Genomic DNA, 25030 nt, shown 5'->3' on the forward strand with positions numbered 1-25030 from the left:
ATGTTTAGGACCAGGAGATACTAAGTACGTTCTAAGGGAAATTCACGAAGGCACCTGCAAAAATCATTCAGGTACCGAAGCATTGGTCCGTAAAATAATCAGGGTCGGTTACTACTAGATCGACATGGAAAAAGATGCAAAGGAATTCGTACGAAGATGTGATGAATGACAAAGGCATGCTCCGATGATTCATTGAGCCGGAGAGTTACTACATTCGGTATTGTCACCATGGCCATTCATGAAATGAGGGATGCACATTGTTGGCCCACTTCTACGGTACCCGGTAAGACTCAATTTATTTTATTTATGACTGACTATTTTTGTAAATGGGTGGAAGCCCAGTCATATGAGAAAGTCAGGGAAAAGGAGGTCAACGTTTATCTGGGACCATATCATATGTAGGTTCGGAATACCGGCCGAGATCGTGTGCGACAATGGGAAACAGTTTATTGGCAGCAAAGTAAGCAAAATTCTCGAAGACCATAAGATCAAAAGGATCTTGTCAACTCCTTACCACCCTAGTGGGAATGGACAAGCAGAATCCACCAATAAAACCATAATCCAAAACCTCAAAAAGAGGTTGATCGAAGCCAAAGAAAAATGAAAGGAAATCCTGCCCGAAGTCCTCTAGGCATATCGTACAACTTCGAAGTCTAGTACCGGGGTTACCCCATTCTCGTTGGTTTACAGTGCCGAAGCTCTTATATCGGTCGAAGTCGGAGAACCAAGTCTCAAGTTCCAATATTCTACCAAAGAAGCAAATAACGAGATCCTGAACACACGTCTAGCACTACTAGATGAGAGACGTGATGCCGCCCTCATTCAAATGGCAGCCCAAAAACAATGAATCGAGAGATATTACAATCAAAGAGCCAACATTCGACACTTTAATTTCGGGGACTTAGTATTAAGGAAGATCATTTTAAACACTCGAAATCTGAACGAAGGAAAATTGGGACCGAACTGGGAAGGTCCGTATCAGGTTATTGAGATCACCGGAAAAGGGTCATACAAACTCGGAACAATGAACGGTGAACAATTACCGAACAACTGGAACATAACCCACTTGAAACGATATTACTGCTAAGGAATGACCCCGATCACCTTCTCCTACTCAGCTACATTTTTTACTAACACTTGCAAGCACTCAACACAATATTTTAGGCCTGAAAGAACGCGTTGCACTATTTTTTCCTTGATCCGATTTTGTCCCAAATGGGTTTTCCGACAAGGTTTTTAACGAGGCAACAATGAAATTGTGCTAACTTAGAATTGAAGTCAATAGTATTCGAGGCTTATCTACGACAAACCCCGAATACTGGGGGCCATAATCCGGGGGGAAATATTTTTGATTCTTGTGCTCGAACAATCTAGGTTCGGTCAATAAGATTTTTTGTAAAGGCCAAACAGTCGACTGAATCGTGCCCACATAGATCACCCGAGCCCGGACACAAAATACAAGTTTTAACTTTGTATGCTACGCACAAAATTGAAAGGAAGTCTATGCCTTTTGGATAAAAGTTCCTATCCTTTCAAAAACTTTTCGTTTATTTCCCCGAATACATCGAGCCCAAGAGCCACTTCACTAGGGGACTGCCACCTAAGGCATCGCTTGAATTAAAAGACTAAGGCCATTTCGGGATAACAAAATCCGAGGGCACAAAGCTTATTTGACGTTGCCCGAATTAAAAGGCTACGGTCATTCCGGGATAACAAAACCCGAGGGTACAAAACTTATTTGGCATTGCCCGAATTAAAAGGCTACGGTCATTCAGGGATAACAAAATTCGAGGGCACAAAAAGCTTATTTGGCATTTCCCGAATTAAAAGGCTACGGCCATTCCGGGATAACAAAACCCGAGGGTACAAAAAGCTTATTTGGCATTGCTCGAATTAAAAGGCTACGGCCATTCCAGGATAATAAAACCCGAGGACACAAAGAGCTTATTTGGCATTGCCCGAATTAAAAGGCTACGGTCGTTTCAGGATAACAAAACCCGAGGGCACAAATCTTATTTGGCATTGCCCAAACTCAAAAAGACTATGATTATATTAAAAACGGCTCGGAGACGTCCGAAGCCCGTAACAAAAGATACCTTCGACAAAATTATAATCTAAGGAATTATAAATACTTTGGGAAAAATTTCCGGTCATACTGAAAATGTTTGCATTGCCTTAAGAAAAATCAAAGGCAAGGCATGTTCGAAACCCCGAACAAGACCTAACTATTTAATGTTTAGGCATTTCAATTTTTACAAAACATAAAGAGAAAGACAAAGGAAAAACTAAAAAATTATCGAAAAACTTGTATTATATATATGTTCTTTACAGAGGCATAACAAGCCTTGACAAAAAGTACAAAATACAAAAAAGAAAAAAGAAAATCAAACAGAAGCAGCCTGATCTTGGCTGGAGCCCACCTCGTCACCGGGATCCCCCGGGGTCTTCTCCACCCTCGGACCTGCTTAAGTCCTCGGAATCTCCTCCTCGGGATAGGCCAATTTCATGGCTTCGGCTTCGAGCACCTTGGCATCCTCGATCTCGATTGATAAGTCAAAACCCCGAGCATGGACTTCCTTGAGGACCTCCCTTCGGGATTGCCACTTCATATGCTCAATGAGATTTTTTACAAGGTCTTGGGCCGCCTCGGCATCATCCTTATATTGGGCCACCATCTCATCGGCATCGGCCTTAACCACTACGGCCACTGACTTGGCCGTTTCGAGCTCCTTAGCCAGATTTTTTCGATTAGAGACAGTCGAACCTAACTGCAATTGGAGCTCTTCAACCCTTTTAGTCTGAACCCCAGCCCTCTCCTTTACTGCTCTAAGCTGAATTTCAGTCAAATTTAGTTGTGCCCGAACAGCCTCTTTTTCCGAGTCCAGATGATCCATTCTGCCTCTCCATTCCTCGGCCTCAGCTTTGACTATATCCATTTCAGCCTGGAGTTGGGCAATTCGATCAAGTTTTTGCTGGACTTGAGGATTTTGACCATCAGTCACCAAGTTCAGTTCATCATCACTAATCTCAAATATGTTTACCTGCTTGGTGAGGTCAATATATTCCTTCCGAGAACCCTTCAACTCTGCCCGGAAGCTCTTAGTCTCCCCTTCGAACTGCTCGCTAAGAAATTTAAAGGCGTCTCTTTTCTTGGTGAGCTCTCGAACTTCAGCTTCGAGTTGTTTCAGCTCTTTTCGATACCTTCTAAAGGCCTCGTGATGAAGCACCAATGCCTACAAAGCATGAAGAAAAATGTCAAGTTATCTATGAAATAACCTAAGTACAAAATTGAAAATCATCAAGGAAAATACGAAGATTACCCGGTTAAGTGCATGTTGTGCTTCGTTGAATAAACAAGGTGCCTCCACCTCATTCATCTTGGCCTAGTCACAAGACACCGAAGATAGTTGGTCACCCCTACGGGGGAGAAAAGAACCCGAGCATCCTCCGAAAGGGAAAAAATAATGGTGTGTTTCCGATCGGGATATGCACTCAGGGCAGGGAATCGAGGAAGGCCCGATTACTTCAGAGGGTGAGCTCTTCCTCGGTATCTCTAAATTGCCAAATCCGATGGCATCCTCTGTGGTAGTCGAATCCACGCCGTCGAAAAAAACATGAAAGGGGTCATTCGCTTCCAGGCCGAGTGCGACTCAGCAATCTTTATCGGGTCGAGTGCTTCCTGCGGGACTTTGGCCGCATCTCGGGAAGCCTTAGTTCCTGCCTCCACCTCGGCCTCCCTGACTTGATGGAGATCGGCCTCGCCTCCCCCTGGTTCGGAGGATCCTTGCCCTTTGAGCTGCGGCGGCATACTGGCCACCAGATCGAAGGCTTCTCCTTCCCTCTCGGACTAATCCCTCAATCGATAGAGTGAGTCCGCGGACAGTGCTCGACCACTTATACTTCCCTTGGGTTTACGCACCAAACTTTTCTTTAGCTTCTTCTTCTCAGGGCCCGGAGAACTCGGAGCCCTTTTCCTTTTCGTCTCCCTATCTTGCCCCGAAGCAGAGGGCTCGGTGGGGATATCGTCATCACCGGATGGAGGCCTCATCTCAACATCTTTTGGTAAACCTGCAAAAAAGAAGTAAAGCAAGTCAGAAATCGACAGCGCGAAAGGGAAATCAAAAGTCACTTGAGAAAATTCTTACCATGGGAAAGGGCCTCCTATCGGACCTTCGAGAGCTCACGCCATGAACGCTTGGAATAAAGCCTTTATTTTACAATGCCCTTGACCCATTCCTTAAGTCGAGGAACCGCATCTGGCATCCGAGCAACAGCTGCACCACCATAAAATATCGATGAGAAGGGAGGAAAAGAAAAGAGCGATGAATGAAATCTTAAAAGCGAGATTATACTTTTGTTTCATATTCTACTTCTCAGGAAATGGCATATACTAGGCTGGGATCAAATCCGAGGTCTTCACTCAGACAAAGCGCCCTAACCAGCCTCGGTACCGATCTTCATCGATGCTAGAAAATGGGGCCTTACTGTAATGACCCGACTTGTCGATTTGAGTTATTACTCTCCCTTCTACTATTTAAAGTCTTGAATAGTTTCATATGATGTATTACAAGTTATATGCAAAATTTGAGGTCAATCAGACTTGATTTGCTATATTTCGACATCGATTCTTCAAGAATACGTGGTATCACATTAATCAAATGAGCTCCAAATTCAGTTTTGATTAAAGCATTAGATCCCTATTAAAAGATTTGAGCCATAGCAAAAAGAATCGTCGAATTCAGACATCGTATGAGAGAGTTATGCCCATTTCCGTATCGAACAAGATTTCCTGTCGCCGCGAGCGCCCATGGTAGCGTGGGGTGCTAGCCCTGGCGCTGGGATATTTAAGGGTACTGGAAATAGCGCCACAGGCAGCGCTCCACGCTACCTGTGACGCTCGAAAACACCAAAGGCTCTATAAACAGGTTTTTTGACCATTTTTGACAAAAATATAGTTAGGGAGCTCGGTTTGGGCGAGTTTTGGGCGATTTTTATGGGTAAACATTGGGGTAAGTGTTCCTTATCCTATATTGATTATATTTCGTGATTCCATGCTCATTTACATCATGAATCCGTAAATTTATGGAAGAAAAATCAGATTTTAGTAAAACCTTCCAAAAATGTAAAATGAAGATTTCAAGGTCAATCCGATATCGGAATTTGATAAAATTGGTATGTATAAACTCATAATTGAATGGGTTGTCGAATTTTGTGAGTTTCGTCAGATTCTGAGATGTGGGTCCCACGGGCAATTTTTGAGTTAAATTTCGAATTTTGTTGGAAAATTTGTATTTTCATATGGAATTAAATCCTACGATTCGTGTTGAGTATATTGAATTGTTTGTGACTAGATTTGGAGCTTTCAGACATGAATTCGCGAGGCAAAAGTTTATTTGGAATCTTGAAATTGGTTGCGAAACAAGGTAAGTGTCTTGCTTAACCTCGAGTGGGGGAATTTCCCCTTAGGCATTAAGTTTTATATGCAAATTGTGTAATTGAAAACCATGTACGCGAGGTGACGAGTACGTATCTGGTTTATATGTGAAAATTTCATTGATTAAAAATCCTTAGACGCCCTTATGTATAAAATTGGAAATTATTGGCACCTATCAAACCCTCTATTTGTCATGCCTAGATCATTGTTTGTTGAAATTATTTTTACATGATGATTTGGTGTGATAGCCACCTTAATTTTTATGTAAAATATTATTTTGTTGAGTTGTTCACTTTCAGATAATTTGTTAAGATTTTCGTGCACATTATGGTCGAGCCATGGGCTCCTTATTGTGGAAAATAAGGTATTGTTAATTTTTGTGGCAAGTTGTGATATTGGAGATCTTGATGTGCAATTTGTGATAAGTTATAATAATTGAGCAGTTGATGTGCAATATGTGATAAATTGTAATAATTGAGCATTTGATGTGCAATCTGTAATATGTTGTAATATCTGAGCACTTGAGGTGCAGTTTATGAGATGTGATTTTGGCACGTTATATTGTGGGAGTTATGTTCGGGTGTTTGCACGAGGTTTCTGTCGTGATATTATTACTATTGATTTATGTACATGCGGCGTGACAAGGCGGGCTATATATATAAATATATATGTGGGTTTGAGCATGTGGGGAGATAAGGTGGGAACATTATTATGCACGTGTGGCGAGATAAGGCGAGAATTTAATTTATTATTACACATGTGGCGAGGCAAGGTGGGCTATGTTGGAGATTGAATTGTGATGACTTGTGATAGCATGGGGGCATTGTTGTTGTTGCATATTTACTTTTGGGACTACAAGATGATATCTCGAGAGTGCCTTTGTTGACATTCTCTGTGGTTGCACATGTCTTCGGTTATTTTTGTATTTTCGTGATAGGTAAATTGTTGTGTTCTTCTGTGATGTAATATTTGATTCTATTATGTGTTTGTATCCCTTGTTGTAATGTGTTGGCTTTGGCTCTTGTACGAGACTTTGAGAATTTGTGGTTCTAATCTTTATTAGGTTTCAAGGTTAAGTTGTTTTGAATAAAAGGAATTGTTGTGTGCTTTAGTTCTTATAAGTTTTATATCCAAATCAGCAACTATCAAGTGATTCATTTTAATTAAAATATTATTTTCTTCAGCCAAATATTTTCTAAAATAAATTCATTTCTTTGTTGATTTTCTTATTTGATTTAAAAATTTTAAACTTACTTTATCGGAAATAAATTGATCGTGTGCATCTTATATGCATTGATAATGATATTTGGCACGTGAATTATTCATACAGTTGTGATATGAAATGAGGGCACGAGGTGCCGGAGAAATATGATGATTTAATTATAGGCACAAAGTGGAGTGAAAATATGAAAATGAGATGAGACCCGTGTGTATGAAAAAATATGAAAATGGGCTGAGACCCGTAGTTGTATAATTATGAAATGAAGTGTCACATGGTGACTTTTTAATTGAAAGAATTATATTCAAAATATTTATTTGAAATACTTGATTTAATTGGGTGTACTTATATTCATAAATTGTTGGGCGTTATTAATGGTGTTTTTGTTGCCTTTATTGTTATTTGTTTCCTATTATTTTGTATATCTTATTGCACAGGCTATTAGACTAGTGAGTGTCTTGACTGTACCTCTTCTCTACTCCACTGAGGTAAGTCTTGATACTTACTGGGCACCGCTGTGGTGTGCTCATTCTACACTTTTGCACATTTTTGTGCAGATCCAGGTATTGGAGATATCGGACTCGGACAGAATTAGAGTGGTATCGTAAGGATTCAAGGTAGAGCTGCTTGGTCGTCGCAGTCCCTTGGAGTCTTTTCATTTTATTGTACTGTTAATTTTTAATCAAACAGTATTGTATATTCGATCCTCGTGAATATTTTATGTATTCAGTTAGAGTTCGTGACTCAGTACTACCAGTCTTGGGAGGTTGTATGTCCTCAACACTATTAAGAAAGTTGATGTGTGCGTAGGCACGAGTTGCTATAGCCAGTTGAGACTAATACCGTGCGTTGATGTGAAAATCAGGCCTTTTAAAAATGTTTGAAGTGTAAGATTTAGTCTTAAAGTTTACAAATATGGATAAAAGAAATAATCTCAATTGAGATGGTGTGGTCGGGCTTATGTAGAATAGAGTGACGTGGTATCACCCCCGGGTATGTGCGTGGTAAGATGAAATAGTGATTTGATGGCTTGAAAAATAACTCTTGGCACGTTCGAGGACGAACGTATATTTAAGTGGGGGAGAATGTAACGACCCGACTTATCGATTTGAGTTATTACTCTCCCTTCTACTAGTTGAAGTCTTGAATAGCTTCATATGATGTATTACGAGTTATATGCAAAATTTGAGGTCAATCGGACTTGATTTGCTATATTTCGACATCGATTCTTCAAGAATACGTGGTATCACATTAATCAAATGACCTCCAAATTCAGTTTTGATTAAAGCATTAGATCCGTATTGAAATCTTTGAGCCATAGCAAAAAGAATCGTCAAATTCGGACATCGTATGAAAGAGTTATGCCCATTTCCGTATCGGACAAGATTTCCCGTCGCCGCAAGCGCCCAGGGTAGCGTGGGGCGCTAGCCCTGGCGCTGGGATATTTAAGGGTACTGGAAATAGCGCCACAAGAAGTGCCCCACGCTACCTGTGACGCTCAAAAACACTAGAGGCTCTATAAACAGGTTTTTTGACCATTTTTTAGAAAAATAGAATTAGGGAGCTCGATTTGAGCGATTTTGGGCGATTTTCATGGGTAAACATTAAGGTAAGTGTTCCTTATCCTATATCGATTATATTTCATGATTCCATACTCATTTACATCATGAATCCGTAAATTTATGGAAGAAAAATCAGATTTTTGTAAAATCTTCCAAAAATATAAAATGAAGATTTGAAGGTCAATCCGATATCGGAATTTGATAAATTGGTATGGGTGAACTCGTAATTGAATGGGTTGTCAGATTTTGTGAGTTTCGTCAGATTCCGAGATGTGGGTCCCACGGGCGATTTTTGAGTTAAATTTCGGATTTTGTTGGAAAATTTGTATTTTCATATGGAATTAATTCCTACGATTCGTGTTGAGTATATTGAATTGTTTGTGACTAGAGTTGGAGCTTTCGGACACGAATTCGCGAGGCAAAGGTTTATTTGGAATCTTAAAATTGGTTGCGAAACAAGGTAAGTGTCTTGCTTAACCTTGAGTGGGGGAATTTCCCCTTAGGCATTAAGTCTTATGTGCAAATTGTGTAATTGAAAATCATGTACGCGAGGTGACGAGTACGTACTTGGTTTATATGTGCAAATTTCATTGATTAAAAATCCTTAGACGCCTTATGTATTAAATTGAAAATTATTGGCACCTATCAAATCCTCTATTTGTCATGCCTATATCATTGTTTGTTGAAATTATTTTTACATGATGATTTGGTATGATTGCCACCTTGATTTTTATGTGAAATATTATTTTGGTGAGTTGTTCACTTACGGATAATTTGTTAAGATTTTCATGCATATTATGGTCGAGCCATGGGCTCCTTATTGTAGAAAATAAGGTATTGTTAATTTGTATGGCAAGTTGTGATATTTGAGCTCTTGTTGTGCAATTTGTGATAAGTTATAATAATTGAGCAGTTGATGTGCAATATGTAATAAATTATAATAATTGAGCATTTGATGTGCAATCTGTGATATGTTGTAATATCTGAGCACTTGAGGTGCAGTTTATGAGATGTGATTTTGGCACGTTATATTGTGGGAGTTATGTTCGGGTGTTTGCACGAGGTTTCTGACGTGCTATTATTACTATTGATTTATGTACATGCGGCATGACAAGGCGGGCTATATATATAAATATATATGTGGGTTTGCGCATGTGGGGAGATAAGGTGGGAACATTATTATGCACGTGTGGCGAGATAAGGCGAGAATTTAATTTATTATTGCACACGTGGCGAGGCAAGGTAGGCTATATCGGGGATTGAATTGTGATGACTTGTGATGGCATGGGGGCATTGTTGTTGTTGCATATTTACTTTTAGGACTACAAAATGATATCTCGGGAGTGCCTTTGTTGACATTCTCTGTGGTTGCACATGTCTTCGGTTATTTTTGTATTTTCGTGATAGGTAAATTGTTGTGTTCTTCTGTGATGTAATATTTGATTCTATTATGTGTTTGTATTCCTTGTTGTAATGTGTTGGCTTTGGTTATTGTACGAGACTTTGAGGATTTGTGGTTCTAGTCTTTATTAGGTTTCAAGGTTAAGTTGTTTTGAATAAAAGGAATTGTTGTGTGCTTTAGTTCTTATAAGTTTTACATCCAAATCAGCAACTATCAAGTGATTCATTTTAATTAAAATGTTATTTTCTTCAGCCAAATATTTTCTAAAATAAATTCATTTCTTTGTTGATTTTCTTATTTGATTTAAAAATTTTAAACTTACTTTATCGGAAATAAATTGATCGTGTGGATCTTATATGCATTGATAATGATATTTGGCACGTGAATTGTCCGTGCAGTTGTGATATGAAATGAGGGCATGAGGTGCCGGGAAAATATGATGATTTAATTATAGGCACAAAGTGCAGTAAAAATATGAAAGTGAGATGAGACCCGTGTGTATGAAAAAATATGAAAATGGGCTGAGACCCGTAGTTGTATGATTATGAAATGAAGTGTCACATGGTGACTTTTTAATTGAAAGAATTATATTCAAAATATTTATTTGAAATACTTGATTTAATTGGGTGTACTTATATTCATAAATTGTTGGGCGTTATTAATGGTGTTTTTGTTGCCTTTATTGTTATTTGTTTCCTATTATTTTGTATATCTTATTGCACAGGCTATTAGACTAGTGAGTGTCTTGACTGTACCTCTTCTCTACTCCACTGAGGTTAGTCTTGATACTTACTGGGCACCGCTGTGGTGTGCTCATTCTACACTTCTGCACATTTTTGTGCAGATCCAGGTATTGGAGATATCGAACTCGGACAGAATTAGAGTGGTATCGTAAGGATTCAAGGTAGAGTTGCTTGGTCGGCGCAGTCCCTTGGAGTCTTTTCATTTCATTGTACTGTTAATTTTTAATCAAACAGTATTGTATATTCGGTCCTCGTGAATATTTTATGTATTCAGTTAGAGTTCGTGACTCAGTACTACCAGTCTTGGGAGGTTGTATGTTCATATTTATTCCGCTATTAGTTTTGATTACTTATTTATTTATTTATTTTAAAAATGGCTTCAAAATGTAATTGAAATCATTTACCTAGTCTTAGAGACTAGGTGTCATCACGACCCCCAAGGTGGAACTTTGGGTCGTGACACTTACTGGCCCGACGGGCCAGCTTGATCAGTCCACCTCGATAAAGTCGGGGACTATATAAATGCATGAGATGGTCGATGGTGAAGTGACACCCCTCGATCTTGCTTACGAAAAAATGGAGGAGAATCACTATCCTCCAAAAAGACGGGTGAATTTGACCAAGGGTCACCTCGTACCTCTTACAGAAGGCGATAATGATCGGTTCCAAGGGGCCCAGCGTGAAGGGATAAGTGTGAACACTTAAAAAACCCTCAACGTCGGTAGTGATAGCTTCCTCGGGCTTGGGGAACACTACGTGCTTATTAGCCCAGTTGCAATCTTTCTTGACTTCGGAGAGGACATCCTCGGTGATCGAGCAGATATATCTCGAGACCGGTTCACACCGACCCGGTACCGAAGAGGTTTTCTCGTTCTTGAAATCAGCACCAGTCGGGCATCCCGTGGGGATGAACAATTTCAGGGGAGGCTCCGGTGTCGGTTCCTCAGCAGCAGCAGTATGAGAAACGGTTTCCTCAACAGCTGGCCTCGAGGCAGAGGGAGTTTCTTTTTGAGGAACGGATTTTGAAATCTTCGCCATTCCTTTAAATGGAACAGATATAAAGAGAAGAAGGTTTGAATGAGAAATAATGGATGATTAGCGGATGAAGAACTCTTATGAAAGATCTTAGAAAACAGAATAACTTGGAAGTCATGAAATCTCTTAGACACGATAGCAGAAGGTTTGAATGTAAAAGTTTGAATGAACAAAGAGATGAGGTATTTATAGTTTTCCAAGGGACGGTTCGCATCTAGGAGTGATCGGCCAGCAACTGACAAGCATTTAATGCCTTGAAAACTGGACCGACGGGACGTTTCAACTATTCTTATCGCTTACGTCATGATTTTGTCGCTTACATCATGATTTATTGAAGAAGTGAATCGGGAGCTCACATCGTTTCTCGTTATTTACTCTCCGAAAAACAAGGGGATTTTACGTCATGATTTTGTTGCTTACGTCATGATTTATCGAAGTAAGAATCGGAAGCTCATATCGTTTCTCGTCATTTACTCTCTGAAAAATGAGGGGACTATCTGTGTACGAGTAAAATCGAACTCAGGATTTGATCGATCATCCAACACGACAATTTGGGATCGAGAGATGATGATAAAATCCCGGAGATCGATTCCTGCCTTACCAAATTAGCCATCGAAACCACCAGACTTGCCTTCGAGTTTACCGAGGTCATAACCGGTCCCGATCATAACGATCTCAAGGAACATATTGCCAACTTATCCAACAGGGGTCCGAAATTCCCGCAATTAACCGGACATTACGGCGAAAATCATTGAACATACCAAAAAAGGAACCAACGGTCAACAATCAAGGACCTTTTTACCTTTTATGGAATAATAGAATAATACCTCAAAAGTAGGTTCCTCTAATATATAAAGGGGGCCTCACAATTCATGAAGGACGTGGTAACATACACTCATAGGCAATACATTAACGTTATTCTTTAAGTTATTATTCTTTTGGTATCTTGGTGTCAATCAAAATACATTCAACTCAAGGGTGGCTAGCTCTCCTAGGCTAAAATTATCCAATTCGTGTGGTTTGCAGTTAATTTATCGTTATTTATTTCAATTGCAATCTAATTTATCGTTCAGTATCAAGTTAATCTGTATATCCTTTAAACCACTAATAAATTCAATTGTTATCCGATTTTGAGGGTAAACAATAGGGTCCTTTTTTCTTAATAATAATAATCCAAATAGATGCTTCTTTAGGTAGTATGTAATAATAGAAATTCCATTAAATGATCTCATTCCTCATCTTCACATTCATACTTATAGTTGTGGCCTTAGATCTTTGCCAACCCCACTCCGTCAACTTTCGATGTAACACTAGAAAGATCATTGTAGTGTAAGTGGCTCCTATGTGTCTTTGCCTGCTACTTTTCACGGTTTTAGCCAAAATAAAAGTTCAAACCTTTGGGCTTAGGTACTCAACACAAATAGGCAAAAAGAAAGAGAGACGTAGCAAAAGTGATGGTGGTGGTGCTCACTGCTCACAGTGAGAAAATTGTTTACTCGCACTTAGTGTTTATATTAAATTATATTAACTTAACATATTTAAGTGATAAAATTTAAATTCTTTTTAGAAGGTGGTGATAAAATGAGATTTTATATATATATATCCATTAATCATGATTAATTACAATTCATGCATTAATTAATTTGGTATAATCATGATTAAGTAATAAAAGTTAATGTACATCACAATTCATACATTAATTAATTTGGTATAAACACTAAGTGCATGTAAGATCTTTCCATTGGTGGGGGTGTATATTTTCTCGCTAGAATTATAGCCTGTTTGGCCAAAACTTTAAGCATCAGCTTATTTTGAGAAGTATTTTTAGAAAAAGTATTTTTGGAAAGAATCAGCTTGTGTTTGACTAATCAATTTGAAAAGTAACTAAGTAATAATTGGTGTTTGGCCAAACTTTTCAGAAAATACTTTTAAGTATCAAATTATAAATAAATACATGAAAAAATTTACTTAATAGTTAGTATTATATAGGTAGATAAATAATCAAGAAATATTTATTATTAATTATAATAATTAAGTATTTTATTTATTTAAATAAAATATGAAATAAAATTAAAAATTACTTTTTCCTTTCAAGATGATTTAAAATTTTCAAAAACTCATTCAACAAATATAAAAGTTCATCCCAAAAGTCACTATAACTTATTTAATAATTTAAATTAAGTAAGATTATTTTGGTATATACAAAATTTTGCTAAGCGTAGTTTTGGTAAGAAGAAAATTTAAAATTATTTCTGCTTTTAGAGAGAGATTAATTTTTTTTGCTTCTCAGAAACTGCTTCTACTTTTACCCATAAACACTTGTTCTCCCGCAAAAAACTTAGTCAAACACCTCTTGAGGGGGAGAATACTTTTTTGAGAAAAAAACACTCTTGGCCCTAAAAGAAGCTTGGCCAAACAGGCTAGTTTGAGATGGTGCCTTCTTTTAGAAAGGTTGTCATACGATAGATTTTAACTGTTTTTTGGGGACTACAGGAATTTTCAAGAGACATTTTGAAAAGAAACTTAATATTTTAACTCGAATAGTTAATAGCTTTTGAAATTATATGTTGTGAAATAAAAGGTCGAATAGGAATAGCTTACGAAAATGTAATCGTCGAATGTCACCATATTTCCAGAATGGCTTAGCGATCAAGTTTTCAAAAGAAAAACATTATCAGTGTAAAGCAAAATTACCAGAAAGAAACAGAAAATAAAGGAAAGAAAAGCGAATCTCTTCCAGCATAATTTAAAGATCTCTGTGAACCGAAATGCAGTGTACTCAAATTTCATACTAAACAAAGTTGGAATTGCATAATATACAAATAATACATACTATATGTAATTACAAAAACAAGCAACATATCCAGACAGGGATTTCTTATTTCATGCCTGATTTTTGTACTTAGAATGGAGTTGTAAAAGAATGGAATGCAGTCTTTCAATGCAAAGTACATCCATTGTATAGCTCGGTACACAAAGTATCCTGCATTCATGCATGGTTTGGAGGGCCGCACCCTAGGGGTGTGATGTAGACAGCCTACCCTAACGCAAGCATTAGTGGCTTCTTCCACGGCTCGAACCTGTGCCTTGCAGGTCATACCGAGACAGCTTTACCATTGCTCTAAGGCTCCTCTTCAATAGTAAAATATTGTCCAAAGTTCTTGGACACATACAAAGTCTGTCAGCCAAGCTCCAGATCTTGCCGCTATCCTGCGCATGCACATGTACAAAAAGTTAGGAAGCTTTCAATGTCATCAGTAATTTGGTTTTCAGTAAAAGGGAAGGTTGTGCTAAGAATGATTTTCACCCTTTTCTCATTATCATAAAGAATCAATAAATGGCAAATTACCTCAGAATCCGACACCAGTCATAAAGATGGATAGTGCAAGTGCAACCCTTTAGGCCCAACAAAATATGACCTGATGACAAAACAAGAAAAGGATGCTCAATGGTGACACCATTATCTGTAAACAAAAATGTAACTTGTGAGCTTTTCTCCTATAAACTACCAGTTTCCAGAAAGATTGGCAAATAATCAAAAGTAGAAAACAAAGAGTTCTAAATTGTAAGTGTTCAAGTCTCCAGTAGACTCCAGATAAGCTCAGGTAAAGAAGGCTGCTGATAAAATGGAATAGTTAAAGAGTACTAAATCGAGTAGGCAGAATTAATAACTTCAGATGCTCCAAAGTAGAAGCCATCAAAGAGAAATGCTAAAGAAATGATAGGCTGGCCCTGTATATCAAAAAGATATGCATGTATTACTCGCATGGTAGCAGCTGTGCAAACACACTTGCGAGAATGGCATTCAAACCATGTCACGTGTTTACACATGCTTTAGGACAGTAAGACAAAGAATGCGGGGAAATGAAAATGAATAATCAACGAAAACTAGCACCATGGCCCATGACATAGAGTAACAGCCATTTTATGAGTTTCTGCATAGTCAGCTTACAAAGAACTATGCAGGATAAAATCATGAAACTTTGCTCAACATCCAAGAAAAATTCAATACTATGTATAAGAACCTTGAAATGATTAGATACCCCATGTTCCTAAATTGGCACTTTTGAAGAGAGAATCATCATTTTACTCTTTGATGAGTTGCAAACATCATGAAGTCATTGAAGATAGCTCATCGTTACAAATAATACTATTCTTGTAGAGGATGTTGCAGCTTCATCCTAGTCTGCTATCCATGCACACATAGGAACTAAACTCGTACCTTCATTTAGATATCACTCAAATTTTGGATCAAGTCAGTAAAAGCAATGAAATAAAGGAAAGTAAATTCTTTTGTATTCATAGAAACTTAGACTAAGATCCATATAGATGATATCTACTGGTTGGAAATAGGATATAGTCTTGTTACTACATTGATTTTGAACCTATTGCTTTTCTAGGATTATTTTGACCTTATTATAGATTTATATGCTAGTAATAATATAGAGAACTTTTAATATTATTATTATTATCATTATTATTATTATTTATATATTTTTAACTTAATTTTTACTTATATTTTTATTTGGTATGATGATGACATGAGTTGAGCTTAAACAGAGAAACATGTTCAATGAGGATTCGTATAGCCGACCCTGACTAGTTTGGGACTAAGGCTAAGTTGTTAGAAACTTAGACTAGTATAACTTCAGGTTTCGGGCTTTTGAAAATAAATAATTACTGAGCCGAATTTACATCTCCAATCATGGAATGTCCTTTTGTCTTGAACTTTGTCACTAAATTGACCAAGCAATTAAATCAGGAAAGTGAAGCAACTGAAATTGCCCCTGCTCCTCCCTGCCTTTTGCTTTCCTCAGATAGAAAACGTAAAAGTAATAAAGTAACAGAGAGAGGTGCTTTGATAATGTTTAAGGACTCTCTTTGTCCTACCCATGTAACAATAGGACTTCCATATGAATCGTCTTGCAAAAATTTGTTTAAAGACTGTACAAGACCAGCTCTGTAACTGTGTTCTAGACAACCATTAAGCTCAAACATAATAAATATTTGGTGAACACTATTCCTCAAGCAAACTAGGGATAACTAGGGGTGGCAAACTGGCGGGTCGGGTCGGATATTCGCGGGTCGAAAAGGGGTAATTCAAAAAACGGATAAATTATCCAACTCGACCCGTATTTGAGACGGATAAAAAACGGGTTATCCGGCGGATAATCTGGATATCCATATTATCCATGTCTTCTTGAATATGATCACTTATGGGAGAATTCCTAGTCTCCCAAATTTGAGAAACCCCCAATTTGAGGCTTTACAAATGTAAAAGTTAAATACATTAGTTATTCATTGGTTATCCATTTGGTTAACCATTTTCTAAGTGGATAATATGGTTCTTATCCATATTCAACCCGTTTTTAAAAAGTTCATTATCCAACTCATTTTTTAATGGATAATATGGTTTGATAATTGTTTTCTTTTACCCATTTTGCCACCTCTAGGGATAACAAATATCTGCCTTTTCATTTCCTTAGAGACGTGAGAGTAATACACGGTAATTTATTTTAACTCATGGTAAAGAAAGTAGCTTTATTTCTAAAGTAGCAAAAACGATCTCCATTGTCAAAACCATCAAAATCAATTGGCAAGTGACAGACTTTCCATATGTCCTTATTCCACAAATTTATCATGCAGATTCAACATAAATCAATCGAAAAAAGGGGAAAAGAAAGAAATGTGTGATCCTACTTGCCCGGCAACAGCTAATCCATCAGCAAGCAGAGAAGTTGCTAGCTAAATCTGCAAGCCGGTCTGAAAGGCATTATGAACCTGATCCCAGCAGCCCAGCCTTGCTGCTAATGCTGCCAAGGTTAGAAAATATTGCAGTTATTAACGCAAGTAATAGCAGGAAACTTAAACCGCAGACAAGAAGAAATTACACTTTTTTACAAATCGGAAGACGACAAACATTCAAGTGACAAATAATGGGACTAACACAACGCTGGCCACACTATCGCAGAGTACATTTGAAAGGGGAAATAAGTAAATCTAGAATATTATTCACTTGCAGGGGAGATTTCTCAAACGCTGGACGGGCAATGGAAGAGCACATGACCACTAGATTTATGTATCTTTGCATTATTTGGTCACACTGTTTCATTAATTTTTTAAATGAGCAGAAGGAATAAAATCATTTGGAGCTGATCACAATTAAAAACCAAATAAGACCATGTTCCAACATCTTCGTCGAAATAATACAGTACTTCAGAATTGGGTTTCATTTTCCAGTACATTCATTGTGGTGGGAATCATAGGGTGTCAAATATTAATTTACACATTAGCCATCACATGAAGCAAAAATAACTTCCGGTCTCATCTTGTGTCTTGCCTATAGCCAAAAATCATGACCACAATGTTTCACGTTTTTTTACAAGGGCAGTGCTTCATGCATGTTACAGAGTAATACTTAACACTTCTATTACGATCCTCTAAGGAAATATAATCTTCTACTTTTAAACTTAGTAAGATATATTTATGTAGTATGATTATCCAAAATCCAAATCATAAATAATTGGGAATCTAATATCCCTCAACTAACTGTTAACCAAAATCTGAAACTATATGGTTCGTACCCTGCCGCAGACAAAAGTCTCGCATTTAAGTGGAGGAGAATAGAGGGGCGGACCTCATTAGCCACCGAGTTTGAACGTGCACCATGGCCCTCAAGGATTTCTTGGTTATCAAAAAAAGGTATGGCAATTGAACTTCCAGAATTGAAGCTTTATAAAGCAAAACATTGTTAGGACATGCCTTGAAACTCCTCATAAGACCAGCAAATTTACCAGATACTTCCAGGGTACATGCGTGGGCAGACTGCTCAGGAACTGAAATTAAGTGGTGTTAGAAAAGACAGTTTCTCAACCATTTATTTCATTCCAATCAACTTATAGGTCAAGTGATATGCAACTGAAACAAAGTCAGATATTCAAATAGATTTCAGGAATTTGACTTCTAAAAGTTTGACAAACAGGTTCAACACTTCAGCTCTCGCGTTTCTAGAAGTTCAAGGTTACAAGAGAAGAAGTTTTGACAGATTAGAAGAGTAGGTAACTAGCAAGAAGATTAGAAGCACCCCAACCCAAACACCCATGGTCGCTTTCCACTATACAAGTGGCCAACTCCTCCCAAACCCTCTTCTTCGACCCCTCCCTACAGACTCGTACACTCTTTCAAAACCCTATCATGAACTCTATGTTTCTTTTACTTTGATTACCTCCAATTTTCTCGTCCCATAGAAGTATTATGTCCCTAGCATTCTCACAAGCCGGAACGGTGTCATACTTCATCCACATCCCTCCCCAAAAAGTTCTTGTAATAGCATCTGACGTAACCTTCATTTTAGTTTCCTGCAAGCATAGTAAATACGCCTTCCAATTCCCTTAACCCCGCCTTGATGGTAACCCTTTTGTTTGGGTCACGCATCCCCCTTATTCAAGATATAGTCTTAATACCCATAAGCTACCTATCCTTCAGCCTATCCCCCTTCTCCTCTCAATGCCACCCCTCTCTTTCCCCCAATGCCTCCTATCATACACCAAAAGGTTACCTCTTCCCCCATTTTCTTACACCAACTCAAGGTTTTCCAAGCTGAAGGTTTTAGGTGGTTGTTTCAATAGACTGCAAATGGTTGGAAATCCTTGACGAGCCTTAGTTAGCTTGTCCCACTTCTCATTATAAACAACTGCCCTCCCCCTACTCATTTTATAATTATGTGCTCCCGACGAGTCACCACACTGATGTTACCCCTTTGGCACTAACTAGTTTCCTCTCTACAATAACAACACTAGAGTTATGCTCCCTAGCCTCTAACTTGAGTAGAGAAGAGGCCAAGGGCTTTTGACCCAAACCTAAGACACGTGACCACTCTTTGTGTTTTAGTAACCCGATTCAATATAGTCCTCCATGTCATAAACCTAATTCAAGGGCACTCTAATCTTTTTGCCATAGTTTCTAAATTTCTAAGTTGCTCGGGCTCGGGTGCGGGTGTCCGATACGGGTGCGGATCTAGAGGCCGGATCCTTCATGATCTAAATTATAAGATTCGGGAGTACGGATCCAGGAACGGATACGGGTGCGGCAATTTGGCTAAAATAATTCAAATATTTAAAAATATAGTTAAGGAGAATCCTACAAGGAGATAAAAGGAAAAGAACTGACATATAAATCTATATACAAAGTATTTCATTTTCTCTAGTATCACCCTAATTTTGTTTTGTTTTTAAAAATCATTGTATCTGTCCTGAATTCCTCCGTCAATTTTGGTCAAAGTACCCAAAATTGGTTGAACAGATCCGGTATGAATCCTACACCCACACCCACCTCACGTCGTGTCGACACGGGTGCGACACCGAAAGTAAAGAGTCCGAGCAACTTAGCTAAATTCTTCATCTCCCCCAATTTAAACTAACCGCCAAATTTACCCATATACATGCTCGTTCTCGGCATCTCCACCGTATTTGCCAACCATGAGAAACTCTCCCTCTTTTATGCACTGCCTCTCTCTCTCTCCCTCGTAATCCCTTCCCTCTCTCTTCCCTGCCCCGACAATCTTCTCTCACACAAAAAAGGCCTTAGACTGAAAACAACCGAACTATGTACCAAATCTAGCCATCATCAACTACTACCGACTTGGGTATATTACCACCATTCCTCACCAAAATACTAACCCTTGACATGTCATGCTTGCTACATATAACGTCTACAAAACCCCAAACATGTCCCCTACTTTCTTGAAAAAATCGAAACACAACATGTGTACTCGTAGGTGCAACTACATCACCGTCAAACCTAGGGTCAACACATCCTAACATCTCACTCCATCTTTCAACCTTTAGAAAATTTCCATCAATCCATCTTCGACCTTCAGAAAATATTATCGTGGTTTGCTCGTCGCTAGTGAATCTAAAAGGAAAACTCGTGTCATCGTAGGGTGACACTTGTCAAGCCAGAAGCTAGCTCTCACGCCTCTAACGCCTATATGTAATAGCCTTTGGTGAGCCAACCCACTTTCCAACAATCCTAAATCAATATGTCCTCAGAAAGCTCTTCCTCCTATTGGTATACTCATTTAACACCTTAAATCTTAGCTCCTTGCAATATGCAACCATTTACTATCGGACAATTCTCATCACACTCCATCTTTGGCCAGGTCACACCATCCTTGTTATGAATTTTCTTGACTCTAAAGAAAAGAAAGAATCCCCTTCTCTAGCCATTTTCCACTCTCCAAACACTGAAATAGAGGGGGAAAAGCCGGTAGAAAAGCTGAAGATTTACCTCTTAGAAGAAAATACATCGTCGGAAAGTCGACGAAGGTGGGCTTCCGCGTTGGCTTCACATAGTGGCGTGTGGACATCCAACGGAGGTCTGGTTTGTGGGGTTTAGTGGCGTGTGGACATCCAACGGAGGTCTGCTCTATTTACTTGTACTCTCTTTTGCTATGCATCTTCTTGATGCCTTTAATGAAATTCTCTTACTTGATAAAAAAAAAAGAGGTATAAGGTTGTTCTCCTCTTATCTTTCAACATATCCTCTCTTTCTCTAATTACTTTACAGACCTCCCAATCAATCTTCATATTCAATTCACCGAGTCAAAAGTGCAGAGAGGAGAAAACAATGCACAAATCACATAGTTTCACTTTTCCACTTGAATGCAATAATCAAGTAATGTAGGAAGCATACAAGCAATCAAGAGCAGATTGGGAGATTCCCAAATAGAGGATTATTGATATTATGGTTGCATTTTTTGCAGTTCTAAACTGAGTAATATCTTGTCAATCGGTCACGAGGAGCCTAACCTATAGAAACTATTTCCAAAAATGTGCAAGAGACCAGAAAGGTCATTCCAATAGATGGATAGAGGAAAAAACAAAAAAGAGACTAGAAGAAGAAGTTTCTAATCTCTTTGAAGTTCAGGTTTCCCATAATTCATTAGAAGATTTATCTTGAATGCAACACAAATTTGAAATGTATTACACCAAATTCCTCAAAGTCTTAATATAACACAGAATCATTCTAGTGTTTTAAAGTAGAAGTAGCAGAAGGTAACAGTATTGGAACACTATTTCCAAAGATATTTGGTGGATCATTTGGAAGGAAAGAAATGCAAGATTCTTCAAATACTAGAGGGACAATATTGCAATCTCAAACACAAATTTATTTATTTTTTTGCCTAACTTTTATTTCATCGGTATATTTTTGCTTACTTGGCCACAGCAAATGTTTTTTGCATGTAGCCATGGTAGATTTCCTTAGCTCTTTACACTCTCTTTAAACTTGTCTCTTTTTGGATGTAACTTCTGACATGCATCAATATCTCCACATGACTTATCAAAAACAAAGTAGCAGAAGGTAATAGTACTTACATTTGTCACCAATAGTCACCACATGAGCATTTCCCATCCTCAAAGCGATGAAATCGATTGTTATCCCTCACTATAATTACTCTTCTGGTGATCTTAGAAATAAACTTTATTGCATTGTGACAATCTCCACATACACGCAAGTTTTTCATAACTCTAATAGGCCTTTCAGGTGGAAAGGTGATAAGTGCAAAAGCAATGGCTAATCTTTCGCTGTGATACCTGATAGTCTCACTCTTTTCCTGGCCAGCTACCTGTTGCAATACATAGTTTGTGTCTGCAACATACCCAGCTTGCTCTATGTAATCACCTAATTCATCCAACTTCTTATATATCTCCTTAGACTTCGAGTGGGATCTATCGCCAGCAGCAAATGTGTGGACTTTATTTCCCTCCTCGACCCAACTCAAACCAGTTTCCTTTTTCACACCTCTGTCTCTAAGCATTTTCCTTGCTTTGGCAGCCTCTTGATATCTACCAGCAGCAGCATATGCATTGGACAGTAGCACATGTACGCCTGAGCTAACAGGACCTAACTCAAAAACACTGTCGGCCACATAAGCTGCCAGTTCCGTGTTTCTGTGGATTCTACAGCCAGTCAATAGAGCTCCCCAAACAGACTCTGTTGGTTGCATCGGCATCTCCTCAATAACTTGAACGGCCTCTTGCAATTTTCCAGCTCGTCCAAGGCAGTCCACAAGGGAAGCATAATGTTGATCTCCTGGCTCAACTCCGTGCTTCTTCATTAAATCAAAGTAAAATTTTCCTTCTTGAACCAGCCCAGCATGGCTACAAGCATATAGAACACATAAAAAGGTAATAAAATTTGGCTTCATTCCAACACTCTCCATTTGTTTAAACAAGTCAAATACTTTTCTAGCGTGCCCGTGCTGAGCACAAGCAATCAACATCGCGTTCCACATTCCTAAATTCCTAAGCGGAACCTCATCAAACACACGATAAGCGCCTTCAACAAGACCACACTTGGAGTACAAAGATATCAAGGCACTCCCAACAAAACTAGACGAATCATAGCTCGTTTTCAAGCACAAACCATGTATTTGCTTCCCTAATTCGAGCAACGTGGAATTCCCACACACCCGAATCACACTCGAAAAGGTAAAGTCATTGACATCCAAATTTTCACCTAAAGCAAGCTTGAAAAGCCTCAAAGCTTCCTCGTCCTCGCCCATTTGAGCATACCCGTATATCATTCCACTCCAAGAAACCACATTTCTCTCAGGCATTTGATCGAACACCTCCCGAGCAATATCAATCTTCCCGCATTTGGCATACATATCCACCACAGAACTCCCTACAAACACATCAGACTCAAATCCAATCTTCAAAGAAAAGCAATGAATCGATTGCCCAATACGATAATCAGAAAGAATCCCGCATGCTTTCGTCGCGCAAGGGAAAATATGATCATCGGGCCTAACACCATTATACAACATTTCACGAAAATACTGTAAAGCAAGAATTGGTTGTTCATTCTGGGCAAGAGAAGAGATAACTGAACTCCAAGTAGTGGAAGACTTGAAATGCGTTTCATGGAAAACTTGTGCGGAATCAAGTGGGTGTTGGAGCTTTGAGTAGAAGTTGATTAAGTGGTGGGAAACAAGTGGGATTATTTGAATGCCTGATTTGATCATATGTGCGTGTAATGCAAGCCCTTTAAGTAAGGATCTTGATTGGGTTAGGGACAAGAGATTGTTGCATATGGTTCGGAAGTTGAGTTCGAAATTTTGTGGGTTTAGTGAGGGTTTTGGGAAATGTGAATGGGAGAGTGAAAGGTGGTGGGTTGTTTCTTGAACAGGTTGATGCACGAGTGGGTAGCTCATGAGAATGCAACGAGTAAATGGCTAAAGATATACGAAAATGAGGATTTTGAGTTCCTGTATGAAGCTTCAAAGCGTAACAAGAAAGAACTTAGGCAATGACTTTGGTAAGTATTCTTTGTTTGGGTCCTTTCCAGTTTATTCTTCCGTTAGTCGTTCTTCTTCCAAATATGGGACCGATAAGATAGGAGACTCCTCCACTGCAATTTACAAATCTAAGAAGTTCTATAAAGAGAAGTCCTTAGCTTTGCTCAAGATTGATTGAGCAAAGGAAATAATCTTGTAAAAGAAAAATAAAATAAATGTTATAAATAAAGTGAATGTATATGGATGTTCATTTAATCCCATCATACATTTTATTTACTACATCTAATGAACTTTGGGTGCATCTCTCTTGAATAAGAAAACATGTACATTCTTCTCCTATATATAGTGTCTTCGTTAATATATTATTTTATTTTGATCTTATTTCATAATACGTTATCAGCACGAGTATCTAACCAACTGAGTTTATTTATTTCATCCGGGTTTAATCTTCTTCCTAAAAGAATAAGCTTTAATTTTAAATTGTCATGCCAGAATGTCTAGTTCTAAGTTTACTTTTATGGAATAGAACAATATGCTATCAATTCTTTGCCGTGATATTAAAAGAACCTTGTGATATTATGCTTTTGAACATATAGAATAAGGAATGCTTTCTGTTTATGTTATAGCTAATATTTGGCTAGAATCATTTGAACTTTGAAAACTATCAATTAGCTATTGATGTGTCTTTTGTTGGAAATTAGAAATAGTGATACCATTAAGTTTTATGCCTAACTAGCCTATTAAGACATATAATAAGTGTTGGAACATGATATACTTTAGCTTTGCAACTCTCTGATTATTGAATAAACGTTTTTGGCTTCATATACATAGGGTAATGATTATGTGCTAATTTACGGTCAAACGTGATATAATAACATTACATTGCATATTATTACTTTTTATTTTTACAAGCTTGTATACACGATATTAGTACACGATTATATATTGCCCAATAGTTGTAAAAAAATCATTGATAATATTTTTTATCATTTTAATTTACTTACTTTTTTATGATAGTTTTCACTATGTCGAATTTATTAGAACTTGAATTTGTGGCACTTGACATCTCTGAAAATAAATATTTGCCATGGATACACGCTAAAGATCGCGGTGACATTATTAAATAAGGAAACGAAGCATCAAGTCAAGATAAGGCGAAAGCCATGATTTTCCTTCGCCATCATCTCGATGAAGGGTTAAAAAGTGAATATTTAACCTTGAAAGATCCATTTCAATTTTGACTTAGTTTGAAGGAACGATATGACCACCTAAAGTCCACGATATTGCCAAGAGCTCGTCATGAATAGATACACTTACGGCTACATGATTATAAG

At 38.1% G+C, this 25030-nt stretch overlaps 2 protein-coding genes across 6 annotated transcripts; both read right to left on the reverse strand.

Annotated features, from left to right (window-relative positions):
- Positions 1-2465: 2465 nt before the first annotated feature.
- On the reverse strand, positions 2466-11398 carry LOC138907381 (uncharacterized). The gene is made up of 3 exons (XM_070197979.1): positions 11071-11398; positions 3920-4068; positions 2466-3233 (listed from the first exon to the last, which is right to left on the reverse strand). The coding sequence occupies exons 1-3, from the start codon at positions 11396-11398 to the stop codon at positions 2466-2468; spliced, it is 1245 nt and encodes a 414-aa protein (XP_070054080.1).
- Positions 11399-14150: 2752 nt separating this feature from the next.
- LOC104110481 (putative pentatricopeptide repeat-containing protein At5g52630) lies at positions 14151-23899 on the reverse strand. Of its 5 annotated transcripts, none has more exons than XM_009619987.3 (5): positions 21772-23899; positions 18033-18231; positions 17096-17208; positions 14745-14814; positions 14151-14605 (listed from the first exon to the last, which is right to left on the reverse strand). In XM_009619987.3, the coding sequence occupies exon 1, from the start codon at positions 23610-23612 to the stop codon at positions 21777-21779; it is 1836 nt and encodes a 611-aa protein (XP_009618282.1). In that variant the 5' UTR covers positions 23613-23899; the 3' UTR covers positions 14151-14605; positions 14745-14814; positions 17096-17208; positions 18033-18231; positions 21772-21776. The 5 variants fall into 5 exon arrangements, with proteins under 5 accessions (XP_009618282.1, XP_009618281.1, XP_070052825.1 ...); XM_009619986.3 differs by having other exon boundaries at positions 17980-18231; XM_070196724.1 differs by having other exon boundaries at positions 14745-14859; positions 17980-18231.
- Positions 23900-25030: the final 1131 nt, after the last annotated feature.

The sequence above is a fragment of the Nicotiana tomentosiformis genome, chromosome 3, assembly GCF_000390325.3.
Source record: "Nicotiana tomentosiformis chromosome 3, ASM39032v3, whole genome shotgun sequence".
Lineage (NCBI taxonomy): Eukaryota > Viridiplantae > Streptophyta > Magnoliopsida > Solanales > Solanaceae > Nicotiana > Nicotiana tomentosiformis.

Excerpts from the sequence above, each read along its gene's own strand:
- LOC138907381 (XM_070197979.1), bottom strand. The coding sequence starts at position 11,398 with ATGGCGAAGATTTCAAAATCCGTTCCTCAAAAAGAAACTCCCTCTGCC. Across the intron at positions 4,069-11,070 it reads TATCACTACCGACGTTGAGG|GTTTACCAAAAGATGTTGAG; the intron begins GTTTTTTAAGTG and ends TCTTTTTTGCAG. Across the intron at positions 3,234-3,919 it reads AGAAGCTAAAGAAAAGTTTG|GCATTGGTGCTTCATCACGA; the intron begins GTGCGTAAACCC and ends CATGCTTTGTAG.
- LOC104110481 (XM_009619987.3), bottom strand. The coding sequence starts at position 23,612 with ATGAGCTACCCACTCGTGCATCAACCTGTTCAAGAAACAACCCACCAC.